We start from the raw sequence: 17,006 nt of genomic DNA, 5'->3' as shown, positions 1-17,006 counted from the left end.
CAAAAAAAATCCATCGGAAACGGAGCTTGGAAAGGAAACCGGGATTGGAAAAGGGAAGCTCAGGGAATTTTGGGTGGTTATCCGGAGGTGTTTATCCCAAAAAACTCTTTCCTGCTCCTTCCAGAGCTGAGAGGAGCTCGGAGAGGGACGGATCCCAGCTGGGATATCCCGGGAATTGGGGCTTTTTCTGGGATTTCATTCCCTGTTTTCCCAGGGAAAAGCGGGATTTGCCTTCCCGCCTCCGGGATCTGTCGGATTTCCCGGTGGGTGTTTGGAAGAGGGGGGGGGGGTGAAGCTTTTCCTGCATCCAGAGGTGGCCAAAAATTCCAGAGGGGGAGCATTGGGAATCTTGCCGCGCTTCAGGTACAACAAAACCGGGGAGAAAAGTGTGGAAATCCCTGGATTTTCCAGCGTGGGGTGGGATCCTTGAGGATTTTCCTGCTTTTTTTTGGGGGGGAGGGGGGATCCAGCTGCTTTCCCGGAATTCCTCGGGATTGGGATGTGGGATGGGGATGGGGGGGGGAGGGGTTCAACCGAGCTGTTCCCGCAGGATTTGGGGTTGGATTGGATTCCTCTCTTTCTGTGTCTCTCTCCCGGAGTTTTTCCCACGTGGGGAAAAGTCCTGGATTCTGGGAAGGAGGAGAGCGCTGCCCTCATTCCGGCTCCCATTCCCGAGGGATCGCCTCCCTCTGGAATCAGCCCCGGCTCCGTGTCCTGCTTATCCCAGGGATGTGGCCTGGGAATTTTCTCCCTCTGCCCCTCGCGTTGCTTTTTTTGGGAATTTCCCTTGAATCCAGAGGGGGGGGAAAAAAAAAAAAAAACCTGGCAACGAGCTCGGGTGTTGCCTTTGGGAATTTTGGGAATTGGATTCCAAGCCTGGCTTTGGACGGGGTAAGAAATGAAGGAAAATAATCGGGGATGTGGTTCCCGGAGAGATCCTGGGGGGGTTTTTTATTCCAGGGGTTTTTTTTTTAAATCCAGGGATGAAGGATCCGCCTCTCCCTGTTCCTTATCCCGCTGGGATTGAGAATTCCAGGTTTTCCCTGTCCTTTATCCCACTGGGATTGAGAATTCCAGGTTTTCCCTGTCCTTTATCCCACTGGGATTGAGAATTCCAGGTTTCCCTGCTCCTTTATCCCACTGGGATTGAGAATTCCAGGTTTCCCTGCTCCTTTATCCCGCTGGGATTGAGAATTCCAGGTTTTCCCTGCTCCTTTATCCCACTGGGATTGAGAATTCCAGGTTTCCCTGCTCCTTTATCCCACTGGGATTGAGAATTCCAATTTTTCCCTGCTCCTTTATCCCACTGGGATTGAGAATTCCAATTTTTCCCTGTCCTTTATCCCACTGGGGTTGAGAATTCCGGGTTTCCCTGCTCCTTTATCCCGCTGGGATTGAGAATTCCAGGTTTTCCCTGCTCCTTTATCCTGCTGGGATTGAGAATTCCAGGTTTTTTCTGTCCTTTATCCCACTGGGATTGAGAATTCCAGGTTTCCCTGCTCCTTTATCCCGCTGGGATTGAGAATTCCAGGTTTCCCTGCTCCTTTATCCCACTGGGATTGAGAATTCCAGGTTTTCCCTGTCCTTTATCCTGCTGGGATTGAGAATTCCAGGTTTCCCTGCTCCTTTATCCCACTGGGATTGAGAATTCCAATTTTTCCCTGCTCCTTTATCCCACTGGGATTGAGAATTCCAATTTTTCCCTGTCCTTTATCCCACTGGGGTTGAGAATTCCAGGTTTCCCTGCTCCTTTATCCTGCTGGGATTGAGAATTCCAGGTTTTCCTGCCCACTGGGATCAAGGAATTCCAGCTTTTCCCTGTCCTTTATCCCACTGGGATTGAGAATTCCAGGTTTCCCTGCTCCTTTATCCCACTGGGATTGAGAATTCCAGGTTTCCCTGCTCCTTTATCCCACTGGGATTGAGAATTCCAGTTTTCCCTGTCCTTTATCCCACTGGGATTGAGAATTCCAGGTTTTCCCTGTCCTTTATCCCACTGGGATTGAGAATTCCAGGTTTCCCTGCTCCTTTATCCCACTGGGATTGAGAATTCCAGGTTTCCCTGCTCCTTTATCCCGCTGGGATTGAGAATTCCAGGTTTTCCCTGTCCTTTATCCCACTGGGATTGAGAATTCCAGCTTTTTTCTGTCCTTTATCCCACTGGGATTGAGAATTCCAGGTTTTCCCTGTCCTTTATCCCGCTGGGATTGAGAATTCCAGCTTTTTTTGTCCTTTATCCCACTGGGATTGAGAATTCCAGCTTTTCCTGCCAACTGGGATTGAGAATTCCAGATTTCCCTGCTCCTTTATCCCACTGGGATTGAGAATTCCAGCTTTTCCCTGTCCTTTATCCTGCTGGGATTGAGAATTCCAGCTTTTCCTGCCCACTGGGATCAAGGAATTCCACCTTTTCCTGCCCATTTTCCCACTGGCATTCAGCAATTCCAGCTTTTCATGCCCTCTGGGATTGAGAATTCCAGCTTTTTCTGCTCCATTTTCCCACTGGAATTGAGAATTCCAATTTTCCCTGCCCATTATCCTGCTGGAATTCAGCAATTCCAGCTTTTCCTGCCCATTTTCCCACTGGAATTCAGCAATTCCAGCTCTCCCCGTGAATCCCAGAACTTCCCAAGTAAAATTCCCCCCTTTTTTTTTTATCCCGTGCTGGATTTTTCCAACCTCAATTCCCACAAAATCCCTGCGGGGGGAGGAGGAGGAGGAGGAGGAGGGAGGGTGGGGGTGGAAATTCCAACCGAAATCGGGAAGGAAGGAATGGATGGGGCGGGGTGGGGAATTCCGGAGCACCGGGAATGGCCCCGGGACCGGGATTGGCCTGAATTCCAGGATTGTTCCCAGCACATCCCAGATCCCGGGATTCTCAATCCCAGTGGGAAAATGGGCAGGGAAAGCTGGAATTCCTTGATCCCAGAGGGCAGGAAAAGCTGGAATTGCTGAATTCCGGAGGGAAAATGGGGCAGGAAAAGCTGGAATTGCTGAATTCCAGTGGCCAGGAAAAGCTGGAATTGCTGAATTCCAGAGGGCAGAAAAAACTGGAATTCCTTGATCCCAGTGGGCAGGAAAAGCTGGAATTGCTGAATTCCAGTGGGAAAATGGGCAGGAAAAGCTGGAATTGCTGAATTCCAGTGGCCAGGAAAAGCTGGAATTGCTGAATTCCAGAGGGCAGAAAAAACTGGAATTCCTTGATCCCAGTGGGCAGGAAAAGCTGGAATTGCTGAATTCCAGAGGGAAAATGGGCAGGAAAAGCTGGAATTGCTGAATTCCAGTGGCCAGGAAAAGCTGGAATTGCTGAATTCCGGAGGGAAAATGGGCAGGAAAAGCTGGAATTGCTGAATTCCGGAGGGAAAATGGGCAGGAAAAGCTGGAATTGCTGAATTCCAGAGGGCAGAAAAAACTGGAATTCCTTGATCCCAGTGGGCAGAAAAAACTGGAATTGCTGAATTCCAGAGGGAAAATGGGCAGGAAAAGCTGGAATTGCTGAATTCCAGTGGCCAGGAAAAGCTGGAATTGCTGAATTCCAGAGGGCAGAAAAAACTGGAATTCCTTGATCCCAGTAGGCAGGAAAAGCTGGAATTGCTGAATTCCAGAGGGAAAATGGGCAGGAAAAGCTGAAATTCCTCAGTTCCAGCAGGATAACGGGGAGGGAAAATTGGAATTCTCGATCTCAGTAGGAAAATGGGCAGGGAAAATTGGAATTCCTTGATCCCAGTGGGCAGGAAAAGGTGGAATTGTCAATCCCTGGATTGTCCCTGATCCGGGATCGTCCCGAATTCCGGGATTGTCCCCAGCTCTGGAATGTCCTCGGTCCTGGGATTCTCAATCCCAGTGGGAAAATGGGCAGGAAAAACTGGAATTCCTTGATCCCAGAGGGCAGGAAAAGCTGGAATTGCTGAATTCCAGTAGGAAAATGGGCAGGAAAAGGTGGAATTCCTCAGGTCAGGTGGGAAAATGGGCATGAAAAAGGTGGAATTGTCAATCCCTGGATTGTCCCTGATCCGGGATTGTCCCGAATTCCGGGATTGTCCCCAGCTCTGGAATGTCCTCGATCCTGGGATTGTCCCTGATCCTGGATTGTTCCCGATCCCAGGATTGGCCCTGGAATTGCAGGGCTGGGATTGTTCCTGGTTCCTGGACTGTTCCTGATCCCGAGATTATCTCGGATCCCGGATTGTTCCCGATCCTGGGATTGTTCCCTGTCCCGGGACTGTCCCTGATCCCACTTTGTCCCTGATCCCGGACTGGTCCCAATCCCTGGATTGTTCCTGATCCCAGACTCTTCCCTATCCCGGATTATCCCAATCCCAGACTGTTCCCGATTCCGGATTATCCTGATCCCGGATTATCCCAATCCCAGATTGTTCCCGATTCCGGATTATCCCCGATCCCGGATTTTCCCAATCCCGGGTTGTTCCCGATCCCGGATTGTTCCCAATCCCGGATTAGCGCAAATCCCAGACTGTTCCCAATCCCAGATTTTCCCAATCCCAGATTGTTCCCGATCCCAGATTGTTCCCGATCCCGGATTTTCCCGATCCCGGATTGTCCCGATCCCGGATTGTTCCCGATCCCGGATTAGCCCAAATCCCAGACTGTTCCCGATCCCAGACTGTTCCCAATCGCGGATTTTCCCAATCCCGGATTATCCCGATCCCGGATTGTTCCCGATCCCAGATTGTTCCCGATCCCGGATCATCCCGATCCCGGATTGTTCCCAATCCCGTATTTTCCCGATCCCGGATTTTCCCAATCCCGGATTGTTCCCGATCCCGGATTATCCCAATCCCGGATTTTCCCAATCCCGGATTTTCCCGATCCCAGATTTTCCCGATCCTGGGTTGTTCCCGATCCCGGATTATCCCAATCCCGGTCTGTTCCCAATCCCGGATTAGCCCAAATCCCAGACTGTTCCCAATCCCAGATTTTCCCAATCCCAGATTGTTCCCAATCCCAGATTTTCCCAATCCCAGATTTTCCCGATCCCGGGTTGTTACCGATCCTGGATTGTTCCCGATCCTGGATTGTTCCCAATCCCAGATTTTCCCGATCCCAGATTTTCCCAATCCCAGATTTTCCCGATCCCGGATTGTTCCCGATCCCAGATTGTTCCCGATCCCGGATTATCCCAATCCCGGATTTTCCCAATCCCGGATTGTTCCCAATCCCAGATTATCCCAATCCCAGATTTTCCCAATCCCGGATTTTCCCCATCCCGGATTGTTCCCAATCCCAGATTATCCCAATCCCAGATTATCCCAATCCCGGATTTTCCCGATCCCAGATTGTTCCCAATCCCAGATTTTCCCAATCCCGCATTATCCCAATCCCGGATTTTCCCAATCCCAGATTGTTCCCAATCCCAGATTGTTCCCAATCCCAGATTTTCCCAATCCCATATTTTCTCAATCCCAGATTTTCCCAATCCCGGATTGTTCCCAATTCTGGATTATCCCGATCCCGGATTTTCCCATTTCCGGATTTTCCCAATCCCAGACTGTTCCCAATCCCGGATTGTTCCCAATCCCGGATTTTCCCGATCCCGGATTGTTCCGGGCCCTGGGATCTCCCGGGAGGTGCCCGGGGTGGGAGCGGCTCCGTGTCCTTGTTCAGTGCTAATGAACAGCTCATTAATGGCTAATTAATAACCCATAACAACCGAGTAAGAGCTCATTAATAGCCACTCAAGAAGTAATAGCAATTAATAATGACATCATAGCCGATTAATAACGGGTTAATATCTGATTAATAAATAATTAAGAGCTCATTAATAACTGTTTCATATCCGGATAATAACTAATTAATATCCAATTAATAACTCGGTAATGATTTATTAATGCTTATTTGCTCTCCAGTTAATAACTAGTTAATAACCAATTAACATCCAAGTGTTAACAAATTGATAACTAATTAATAACCAATCAATAGCTAATAATCACTCAATAACTAATTAATAACTAATTAATGTCCAATTAATAACGAAATCATAACCAATTAATAGCAAATGAATAGCGCATTAGTAGCTAATTAATAGCGAATAATTACTAATTGGTATCCAATTACTAACTAATTGATGACTAATTAGCATCCAATTACAAATTGATAATGAGTTAAGAACCGATTAAGAGCAAAATAACTAATTAATAACAATCAATAACAAAAAGATAACTAATTAATAACAATAACAAAAAGATGACTAATTAATAACCAACAAATAACTAATTAACAGCCAATTAATAACTAATAACCAGCAAATACCCAATTAACAACTAATTAATTAATTAATTAATAACTAATTAAGAGCCAATTCATATCAAATGAATAACCAATTAACAGCCAATCAATAACGAATCAATCTCCATTTAAGAGCCGCTTCATAACGAATTCATATCCAATTAATAACTAATTGTCAGCCAATTAATGAGTAATTAATGCCCATTTAACGGCCAATTCCGGCTCCCTTTGGATCCCACCTTTGGAATTCCCGGAATTCCGGCTCCCTTTGGATCCCACCTTTGGAATTCCGGGAATTCCGGCTCCCTTCGGATCCCACCTTTGGAATTCCGGGAATTCCGGCTCCCTTTGGATCCCACCTTTGGAATTCCGGCTCCCTTTGGATCCCACCTTTGGAATTCCTGGAATTCCGGCTCCCTTTGGATCCCACCTTTGGAATTCCCGGAATTCCGGCTCCCTTTGGATCCCACCTTTGGAATTCCCGGAATTCCGGCTCCCTTTGGATCCCACCTTTGGAATTCCCGGAATTCCGGCTCCCTTTGGATCCCACCTTTGGAATTCCTGGAATTCCGGCTCCCTTTGGATCCCACCTTTGGAATTCCCGGAATTCCGGCTCCCTTTGGATCCCACCTTTGGAATTCCTGGAATTCCGGCTCCCTTTGGGTCCCACCTTTGGAATTCCCGGAATTCCGGCTCCCTTTGGATCCCACCTTTGGAATTCCCGGAATTCCGGCTCCCTTTGGATCCCACCTTTGGAATTCCGGCTCCCTTTGGGTCCCACCTTTGGAATTCCCGGAATTCCGGCTCCCTTTGGATCCCACCTTTGGAATTCCCGGAATTCCGGCTCCCTTTGGGTCCCACCTTTGGAATTCCCGGAATTCCGGCTCCCTTTGGGTCCCACCTTTGGAATTCCCGGAATTCCGGCTCCCTTTGGATCCCACCTTTGGAATTCCCGGAATTCCGGCTCCCTTTGGGTCCCACCTTTGGAATTCTGGGAATTTCGGGCTCCCTTTGGATCCCACCTTTGGAATTCCGGCTCCCTTTGGGTCCCGCCTTTGGAATTCTGGGAATTCCGGCTCCCTTTGGGTCCCACCTTTGGAATTCCCGGAATTCCGGCTCCCTTTGGGTCCCACCTTTGGAATTCCGGCTCCCTTTGGATCCCGCCTTTGGAATTCCGGGAATTCTGGCTCCCTTTGGGTCCCGCCTTTGGAATTCTGGGAATTCCGGCTCCCTTTGGATCCCACCTTTGGAATTCCCGGAATTCCGGCTCCCTTTGGATCCCACCTTTGGAATTCCGGCTCCCTTTGGGTCCCACCTTTGGAATTCCCGGAATTCCGGCTCCCTTTGGATCCCACCTTTGGAATTCCGGGAATTCCGGCTCCCTTTGGGTCCCACCTTTGGAATTCCGGGAATTCCGGCTCCCTTTGGATCCCACCTTTGGAATTCCCGGAATTCCGGCTCCCTTTGGATTCAACCTTTGGAATTCCGGGAATTCCGGCTCCCTTTGGATCCCACCTTTGGAATTCCGGGAATTCCGGCTCCCTTTGGATCCCACCTTTGGAATTCCCGGAATTCCGGCTCCCTTTGGATCCCACCTTTGGAATTCCCGGAATTCCGGCTCCCTTTGGATCCCGCCTTTGGAATTCCCGGAATTCCGGCTCCCTTTGGATCCCACCTTTGGAATTCCCGGAATTCCGGCTCCCTTTGGGTCCCACCTTTGGAATTCCCGGAATTCCGGCTCCCTTTGGATCCCGCCTTTGGAATTCCGGGAATTCCGGCTCCCTTTGGATCCCACCTTTGGAATTCCGGCTCCCTTTGGGTCCCACCTTTGGAATTCCCGGAATTCCGGCTCCCTTTGGATCCCACCTTTGGAATTCCCGGAATTCCGGCTCCCTTTGGATCCCACCTTTGGAATTCCGGGAATTCCGGCTCCCTTTGGATCCCACCTTTGGAATTCCCGGAATTCCGGCTCCCTTTGGATCCCACCTTTGGAATTCCCGGAATTCCGGCTCCCTTTGGATCCCACCTTTGGAATTCCGGCTCCCTTTGGATCCCACCTTTGGAATTCCCGGAATTCCGGCTCCCTTTGGATCCCACCTTTGGAATTCCGGGAATTCCGGCTCCCTTTGGATCCCACCTTTGGATCCCACCTTTGGAATTCCCGGAATTCCGGCTCCCTTTGGATCCCGCCTTTGGAATTCCGGGAATTCCGGCTCCCTTTGGATCCCACCTTTGGATCCCACCTTTGGAATTCCCGGAATTCCGGCTCCCTTTGGATCCCACCTTTGGAATTCCCGGAATTCCGGCTCCCTTTGGGTCCCACCTTTGGAATTCCGGAAATTCCGGCTCCCTTTGGATCCCACCTTTGGAATTCCCGGAATTCCGGCTCCCTTTGGATCCCACCTTTGGAATTCCCGGAATTCCGGCTCCCTTTGGATCCCACCTTTGGAATTCCGGGAATTCCGGCTCCCTTTGGATCCCACCTTTGGAATTCCGGGAATTCCGGCTCCCTTTGGATCCCACCTTTGGAATTTCCGGAATTCCGGCTTCCTTTGGATCCCACCTTTGGAATTCCCGGAATTCAGGCTCCCTTTGGATCCCACCTTTGGAATTCCCGGAATTCCGGCTTCCTTTCGATCCCACCTTTGGAATTCCCGGAATTCCGGCTCCCTTTGGATCCCACCTTTGGAATTCCGGGAATTCCGGCTCCCTTTGGATCCCACCTTTGGAATTCCCGGAATTCCGGCTCCCTTTGGATCCGGCCTTTCCCCGCCGTCGGCGGCTCCCGAGATCCCGCAGTTTTCCGGGCCTGGAGGCTCCGCAGGCGGCTCCTGACGGAGTTTTCCTCCCTTTTCCAGGGAATTGCGGCACCATGGACATCGAGGATTGCAACGCCCGCTCCTACATCACCGGTAAGGGCCGCCCGCGCCGCTCCCGCTTTTTGCCCACATTTCGGCCCAATTTTTCCCACATTTTCCCCAGATCTTGCCCAGATTTTCCCCCAGTTTTCCCGGATTTTTCCCGATTTTTCCCAGATTTTTCCCAGATTTTCCCCTGATTTTTCCCTGATTTTTCCCTGATTTTTCCCTGTTTTTCCCAGATTTTTCCCTGTTTTTTCCCAGATTTTTCCCTGATTTTTCCCTGATTTTTCCCAGATTTTCCCGGATTTTTCCCGGATTTTTCCTGGATTTTTCCCTGATTTTTCTCAGATTTTTCCCTGATTTTTCCCCTAATTTTCCCCCAATTTTCCCAGATTTTTCCCAGATTTTTCCCTGATTTTTCCCTGATTTTCCCAGATTTTTCCCGGATTTTTTCCAGATTTTTCCCTGATTTTCCCTGTTTTTCCCAGATTTTTCTCAGTTCTTTCCCAGATTTTCCCTGTTTTTTCCCGAATTTTTCCCGGATTTTTCCCAGATTTTTCCCAGATTTTTCCCTGATTTTCCCCCAATTTTCCCGGATTTTCCCCAGATTTTTCCCGGATTTTTCCTGATTTTCTCAGATTTTTCCCAGATTTTCCCCTGATTTTCCCCTGATTTTTCCCAGATTTTTCCCAGATTTTTCCCTGATTTTCCCAGATTTTTCCCGGATTTTTCCCAGATTTTTCCTGGATTTTTCCCAGATTTTTCCCGAATTTTTCCCGGATTTTTCCCTGATTTTTCCCCAATTTTCCCAGATTTTTCCCGGATTTTTCCCTGATTTTTCCCTGATTTTTCCCTGATTTTCCCAGATTTTTCCCGGATTTTTCCAGATTTTTCCCTGATTTTTCCCTGATTTTTCCCTGATTTTCCCTGTTTTTCCCAGATTTTTCCTGGATTTTTCCCTGATTTTTCTCAGATTTTTCCCTGATTTTTCCCCTAATTTTCCCCCAATTTTCCCAGATTTTTCCCAGATTTTTCCCTGATTTTTCCCTGATTTTCCCCTGATTTTTCTCAGATTTTTCCCTGATTTTTCCCTGATTTTTCTCAGTTTTTTCCCAGATTTTCCCTGATTTTCCCAGATTTTTCCCAGATTTTTCCCTGATGTTTCCCTGATTTTCCCCCAATTTTCCCAGATTTTTCCCCGATTTTTCCCCCAATTTTCCCAGATTTTTCCCAGATTTTTCCCTGATTTTCCCCCAATTTTCCCGGATTTTTCCCGGATTTTTCCCAGATTTTTCCCGGATTTTTCCCCCATTTTTCCCAGATTTTTCCCAGATTTTCCTGGATTTTCCCGGATTTTTCCCGATTTTTCCCAGATTTTCCCAGCTTTTCCGCAGATTTTTCCCAGATTTTCCCCAAATTTTTCCCAGATTTTTCCTGGACTTTTCCCCGATTTATTTCCAGATTTTTCCCATATTTTCCCCTGATTTTCCCCAATCTTTCCCGGATTTTCCCCAGATTTTTCCCTGATTTTTCTCAGATTTTCCCCAATTTTTCCGAGGTTTTTTTCAGATTTTTCCCATCTTTTCCCCAAATTTTCCCCAAATTTTTCCCAGCTTTTCTGCAGATTTTTCTCAGTTTTTTCCCAGATTTTTCCCCAGATTTTCCCCGATTTTTCCCAGACTTTTCCCAGTTTTTTTTCCCGATTTTTCCCAGATTTTCCCTGGACTTTTCCCAGACTTTCCCAGCTTTTTTTTCCCAGCTTTTCCGCAGATTTTTCCCAGATTTTCCCCTGATTTTCCCCTGATTTTTCCTGGACTTTTCCCTGATTTTCCCCTGATTTATTTCTGGATTCTTCCCAGATTTTCCCAGACTTTTCCCGGATTTGTCCCAGACTTCTGCTCAATTTTTCCCCGATTTTCCCCAGATTTTTTCCCACATTTTCCTCAGATTTTTCCCAGACTTTTGCCCAATTTTTCCCGGATTTTTCCTAGATTTTCCCCAAATTTTTCCCAGATTTTCCCAGATTTTTCCACAGATTTTTCCCAGATTTTCCCGGATTGTTCCTGGATTTTTCCCAGATTTATTTCTGGATTTTCCCCAGATTTTCCCCAGATTTTCCCCAAATTTTTCCCAGATTTTCCCAGACTTTTCCCAGCTTTTTCCCAAATTTTCTGCAGATTTTTCCAGATTTTTCCCCGATATTTCCCCAATTTTTCCCCAATTTTCCCCGGATTTCTCCCTGATTTTTCCCCAATTTTCCCGGATTTTTCCCACATTTTTCCCAGCTTTTCCCCCGATTTTCCCCCGATTTTCCCGGATTTTTGGGGCTGGATTTGGGATCTCAGCCCCTTCCGAGGCCTCTCCGTGTCCGATTGAGGAGGAATGTTGGGAATGTCGCTGTTTAAGCACCGGGGGAGGGAGAATTCCATGAAATTCCCAATCAAATCCCCGGCTCCTGGGTGCAGCTGTTGTTCCCAGCTGATATTCCCAAGGTTTTTTTTGGGAATCTGGAAGGAAACCCCATTCCCGGTGGGGGTTTGGATCCATCCCGATCTCCGCCATCCCTGCCTGAATCCAGGTGGAATTCCAGGGATTTTTCCATGGAATATCCACCAGGATCCATCACCGCGCCCCCAACCCGGCTCCAGAGCGAATTCCAGGTGGGATTTGGAGCATCCAACCACAAAATCCCGGGATAGCATCGATTTTCCTGCCATTTCCCCCGATTTCCAGCAAATCCGAGTGGCAATTCCGGACTTTTCCCGGCTTTTCCCACAGATTCAAAGCTGGAAAATCCCACGGGAATTTTGCCAGGGGCGGGGAATTCACGTGGGAGCCGGGAATGGGAATTAGAGGGGGGCGGGGCCGGGACATTCCCGCTTGGATTGGGGCTGGAATTTCCAGGAGCTCGAGGCTGGAGCCGCTCCTGGAGGGGAGGGAATGGTTCCAATTCCAGCTTGGCAGCGGCCAGGGAATGAGCTCCAGGAAAATTCCAGGAGGGAGAAGCTGTTCCAGGGGGCTTGGAATGTTCCCAGGAAAGCCGAGCAGGTCCGGAGCTGCTCCGGCGGGGCTGGAATTGCCCCGCAGGGATCGGGAAGGGGGAGGGGAGGGAGCTGGGAAGGGAATTTTCCAGCCTTGGAATCCTGCCGTGGATGCTCATCCCAAAAAAAAGAGGGGTTGGATTCACGCTGCCGGCGTTGCTGCTGGGAAGGCGAGCCTCGGGATCCATCCCGGATCCACCCCGGATCCACCCCGGATCCATCCCGAGCCTCGGGATCCATCCCGGATCCATCCCGGATCCACCCCGGATCCATCCTGGATCCATCCCGAGCCTCGGGAGCCATCCCGGATCCATCCCGGATCCATCCCGAGCCTCGGGATCCACCCCGGATCCACCCCGGATCCATCCCGGATCCATCCCGAGCCTCGGGATCCACCCCGGATCCACCCCGGATCCATCCCGGATCCATCCCGAGCCTCGGGAGCCATCCCGGATCCACCCCAGATCCACCCCGGATCCATCCCGAGCCTCGGGAGCCATCCCGGATCCATCCCGGATCCATCCCGGATCCATCCCGAGCCTCTGGATCCATCCCGGATCCATCCCGGGTCCATCCCGAGCCTCTGGATCCATCCCCGATCCATCCCGAGCCTCGGGAGCCATCCCGGATCCATCCCGGATCCATCCCGGATCCATCCCGGATCCATCCCGAGCCTCTGGATCCATCCCGGATCCATCCCGGATCCATCCCGAGCCTCGGGAGCCATCCCGGATCCATCCCGGATCCATCCCGGGTCCATCCCGAGTCTCTGGATCCATCCCGGATCTATCCCGGATCTATCCCGGATCCATCCCGGATCCCTCCCGGCTCCCTCCTGTCCCATCCTATTCCATGGCCACCCCCAGCTCCATCCCCTGGATCTCTCCCTCCCCCGGTTCCCATTCCCGGCCCCATTCCCGACTTTCGGGAATGCTCCATTCCTCAGCCCCATCCCGCTAAAATCTGGGATCCCACCAAATTCTGGGATCCCACCAAATTCTGGGATCCCACCAAATTCTGGGATCCCGCTCTCCCTCCCTCCTCCTTTCCCACATTCCTATTCCCGCCCCTCTCCCGCCTCATTCCCGGTGCAATTCCCAGTTCCTGCTTTTGCTCATCCCCATCCCACAAAAATCTGGGATCCCGCTCTCCCTCCCTCTTCCCTTCCCACATTTCTCATCCCTTTTCCCTCCTCCCCTTTCCCATTCCCGGCCCCATTCCCGCTGCAATTCCCACTCCCTGACTCTCGGGAATGCTCCACTCCTCAGCCCCATCCCACGAAATTCTGGGATCCCGCTCTCCCTCCCTCTTCCCACATTCCCATCCCTTTTCCCTCCTCCCCTTTCCCATTCCCGCTGCAATTCCCACTCCCCGACTTTCGGGAATGCTCCATTCCTCAGCCCCATCCCGCTAAAATCTGGGATCCCACCAAATTCTGGGATCCCTCTCTCCCTCCTCCTTTCCCACATTCCCATCCCTTTTCCCTTTTCCCTCCTCCTCCTCCTCCCCTTTCCCATTCCCGCTGCAATTCCCACTCCCCGACTTTCGGGAATGCTCCATTCCTTATCCCCATCCCACGAAATTCTGGGATCCCTCTCTCCCTCCCTCTTCCTTTCCCACATTCCCATCCCTTTTCCCTCCCTCCCTCCCTCCCTCCCTCCCTCCTCCTCCTCCTCCTCCTCCTCCTCCTCCTCCTCCCCTCTCTCCCCCATTCCCGGCGCTCTTCCCGCTGCCTCCTGAGCGCGGCTTTTCCCTGGATTCCAGGAATCTGCTCTTCCTGGAAGGTGAGCGGCTGCGTGCGCCCCGCCAGCACCGCCCTGCGCCCTCCCGGGATCCCGCGCTGCTTCCCGGGAATCGGCATCCAGGGAACTCCGGGATACCTCCAGCAAGGTTGGAATTCCGGGATAATCCCGGCACAACTCAGCGCTGGGGGAAAAGCGGCCGCCAGGGGATTGAAGGAAGGGAGGGATGGAATTCCCGGGGCTGGAAGGAGGGAGGAGGGAAAGCGGGAATGCTCTGGCCACTCCCCGAGGTGGGATCAGAGGGATTTAGGGATTTGGGAGGAGCCGGAGATTCCCGGAGTGGCTCCAGGAGGGATTTGGGGTTTGTTGGAATTGCCGGGTTTGGGAAAGATCGGAGCGAGCTGGGATCGGGATGAAGCTTCGGGATATTCCTGAAGGTCGGTGCTGATCCAGTCCGGGGGATTTGGGATTTCGGGATTCTGGAATTCCGTGTGCCGGGAGGGAAGGGTCCGTGGAGTGCGGTTGGAGCCGGGTGGGCTCGGGACGCGGCTCCGGGATCATCCCAGTTTGATCCAGTTTGAGGGATTTGGGATTCGGGATGGGATTTCGGGATCCTGGAATTCCGTGTGCCGGGAGGGAAGGGTCCGTGGAGTGGGATCGGAGCCGGCTGGGATCGGGACGCGGCTCCGGGATCATTCCAGGGGTCGGTGCTGATCCAGTTTGGGGGATTTGGGATTCGGGATGTGCCCCTGGATCAGCTCCAGAGGGGGATTTCGGGATCCTGGAATTCCGTGTGCCGGGAGGGAGGGGTCCGTGGAGTGGGATCGGAGCTGGGTGGGATCGGGACGCGGCTCCGGGATCATTCCAGGGGTCGGTGCTGATCCAATTTGGGGGATTTGGGATTCGGGATGGGATTTCGGGATCCTGGAATTCCGTGTGCCGGGAGGGAGGGGTCCGTGGAGTGGGATCGGGGTCGGGTGGGCTCGGGACGCGGCTCTGGGATCATCCCAGTTTGATCCAGTCCGGGGGATTTGGGATTCGGGATTTAGGGATTTCAGGATTCTGGAATTCCGTGTGCCGGGAGGGAAGGGTCCGTGGAGTGGGGTCGGAGCTGGCTGGGATCGGGATGTGGCTCTGGGATCATCCCAGTTTGATCCAGTTTGAGGGATTTGGGATTCGGGATGTGCCCCTGGAGTAGCCAGAGATGCTCTGGAATGAGATTTAGGGATTCTGGAATTCCTCGTGCTGGGAAAAAGCCCTTGGGAATGGGATCGGAGCCGGGTGGGATCGGGGTGCGGCTCCAGGATCTTCCCAAGGGTCGGTGTTGTCCCACTCGGAGGGATTTGGGATTCGGGATTTGCCCCTGGATCAGCTCCAGAGGGGGAATTTAGGGATCCTGGAATTGCCTGTGCTGGGAGAGAGGTGCCCATGGAGACAGATCCGGCTCCTGAGGGGGATTTAGGAATTCTGGAGGGGGATTTAGAGATCCTGGAAAGGGAATTTCGGGACCCTGGAATTCCCTGTGCTCCAGGGAAACTCCTGGCCCCCCTGAAATTCTCTTGGATCGGGATTTTCCCCTCTGGATTTGCTGTGGGATCAGCTCCAGAGGGGGAATTTAGGGTTTTTTGAAGGGGAATTTTGGGATATTTAGAGGGAATTTCGGGATCCTGGAATTCCCTGTGCTCCAGGGAAGAGCTGGGAAACTCCTGCCCCCCCCCCGAACTTCCCTTGGATCGGGATTTTCCCCTCTGGATTTGCTGAGGGGAGGGGGAATTTAAGGATTTTTGAAGGGGAATTTTGGGATTTTTCGAGCAAATTTAGGAATCCTGGAAAGGGAATTTCGGGATCCTGGAATTCCCTGTGCTCCAGGGAAGAGCTGGGAAACTCCTGCCCCCCCTGACCTTCCCTTGGATCGGCATTTTCCCCTCTGGATTTGCCGTGGGATCAGCTCCGAATGGAAAATTTCGGGACCTTGGAAAGGGAATTTCAGGATCCTGGAATTCCCTGTGCTCCTGGAATTTCCCTGGGAAACTCCTGACCCCCCCTGACCTTCCCTTGGCTCGGGATTTTCCCCTCTGGAATTACCCTTGGAATAGCCAGGCAGGGCCTGAGCCACCCCCCAGCCTTTTCCCCCCCCGGCTCCCTCGGGATCAGCATTCCAGGCGGGAGCCGGCCGGGAACGGCTCCTCCCGGCCTTTCCCAGGCTTTTCCCACCCCTTTCTTGGGAAGGAAGGAATTTTTCACCCCCCCCTCGGGAGCCTTTGGGATGTTTGGGAAACGCGGAGCCGCTCCCAGGGCGCTTCCCGGGAATTCTTCCCGCTCCAATCCCAGCCCGGGGGAATTTTTGTTTCCCGAGGCTTTTGCAGCTGCCGGAGTTTGGGAATCGCGTTCCCAGCTGCTGCTCCAGGGGGAATTCGGCCATCCCCGAAATTCCGCCGTTCCCATGGAAGCGCGGCCGGGGGGGGGAGGTTGGGGTCGGGGAGGGGGGATTTGGGATCGGGGATTTGGGATCGGGGAGGGGGATTTGGGATCGGGGAGGGGGAGTTTGGGATTGGGGAGGGGAGTTTGGGATTGGGGAGGGGAGTTTGGGATCGGGGAGGGGAATTTGGGATCGGGGAGGGGAGTTTGGGATCGGGGATTTGGGATCGGGGAGGGGATTTGGGATCGGGGAGGGGGAGTTTGGGATCGGGGAGGGGAATTTGGGATTGGGGAGGGGATTTGGGATCGGGGAGGGGGAGTTTGGGATCGGGGAGGGGAATTTGGGATCGGGGAGGGGAATTTGGGATCGGGGAGGGGAGTTTGGGATCGGGGAGGGGATTTGGGATTGGGGATTTGGGATCGGGGAGGGGAATTTGGGGTCGGGGGGGGAATTTGGGATTTGGGATCGGGGAGGGGGGAAATTGGGATTTGGGATCGGGGAGGGGAGTTTGGGGTCAAGGAGGGGGGATTTGGGTTCGGGGGGGATTTGGGATTCGGGATGGGGAGTTTGGGGTCGGGGGGGGGGAATTTGGGATCGGGGCAGGAATTTGGGATTTGGGATCGGGGGGGGAATTTGGGATCGGGGGGGGGATTTGGGATTTGGGATTGGGGCAGGGATTTGGGATCGAGGAGGGAGG

The 17,006-nt window shown here is 52.0% G+C and overlaps 1 protein-coding gene across 3 annotated transcripts in view; it reads left to right on the top strand.

Annotated features, from left to right (window-relative positions):
• The first annotated feature begins 284 nt into the window (after positions 1–284).
• Positions 285–17,006, top strand: part of IKZF4 (IKAROS family zinc finger 4) — a 50,649-nt gene continuing 33,927 nt past the window's right edge. For 2 of the 3 annotated variants that reach the window (XM_082298940.1, XM_082298938.1), the window contains exons 1-2: positions 9,014–9,158; positions 13,913–14,038. In XM_082298940.1, the coding sequence (XP_082155066.1) occupies positions 9,119–9,158; positions 13,913–14,038 (166 nt within the window). In that variant the 5' untranslated portion in view covers positions 9,014–9,118. Of the gene's footprint in view, positions 364–9,013; positions 9,159–13,912; positions 14,039–17,006 lie in introns of those variants that run through there. The other variant, XM_082298939.1, reaches the window with a different exon arrangement.

Source organism: Coloeus monedula (genome assembly GCF_965178545.1).
Source record: "Coloeus monedula genome assembly, chromosome: 30".
In the NCBI taxonomy this organism is placed as follows: Eukaryota; Metazoa; Chordata; class Aves; order Passeriformes; family Corvidae; genus Coloeus; species Coloeus monedula.
Note: the sequence above shows the minus strand (reverse complement) of the source record. Positions and strands in the feature narration are given on the sequence as shown.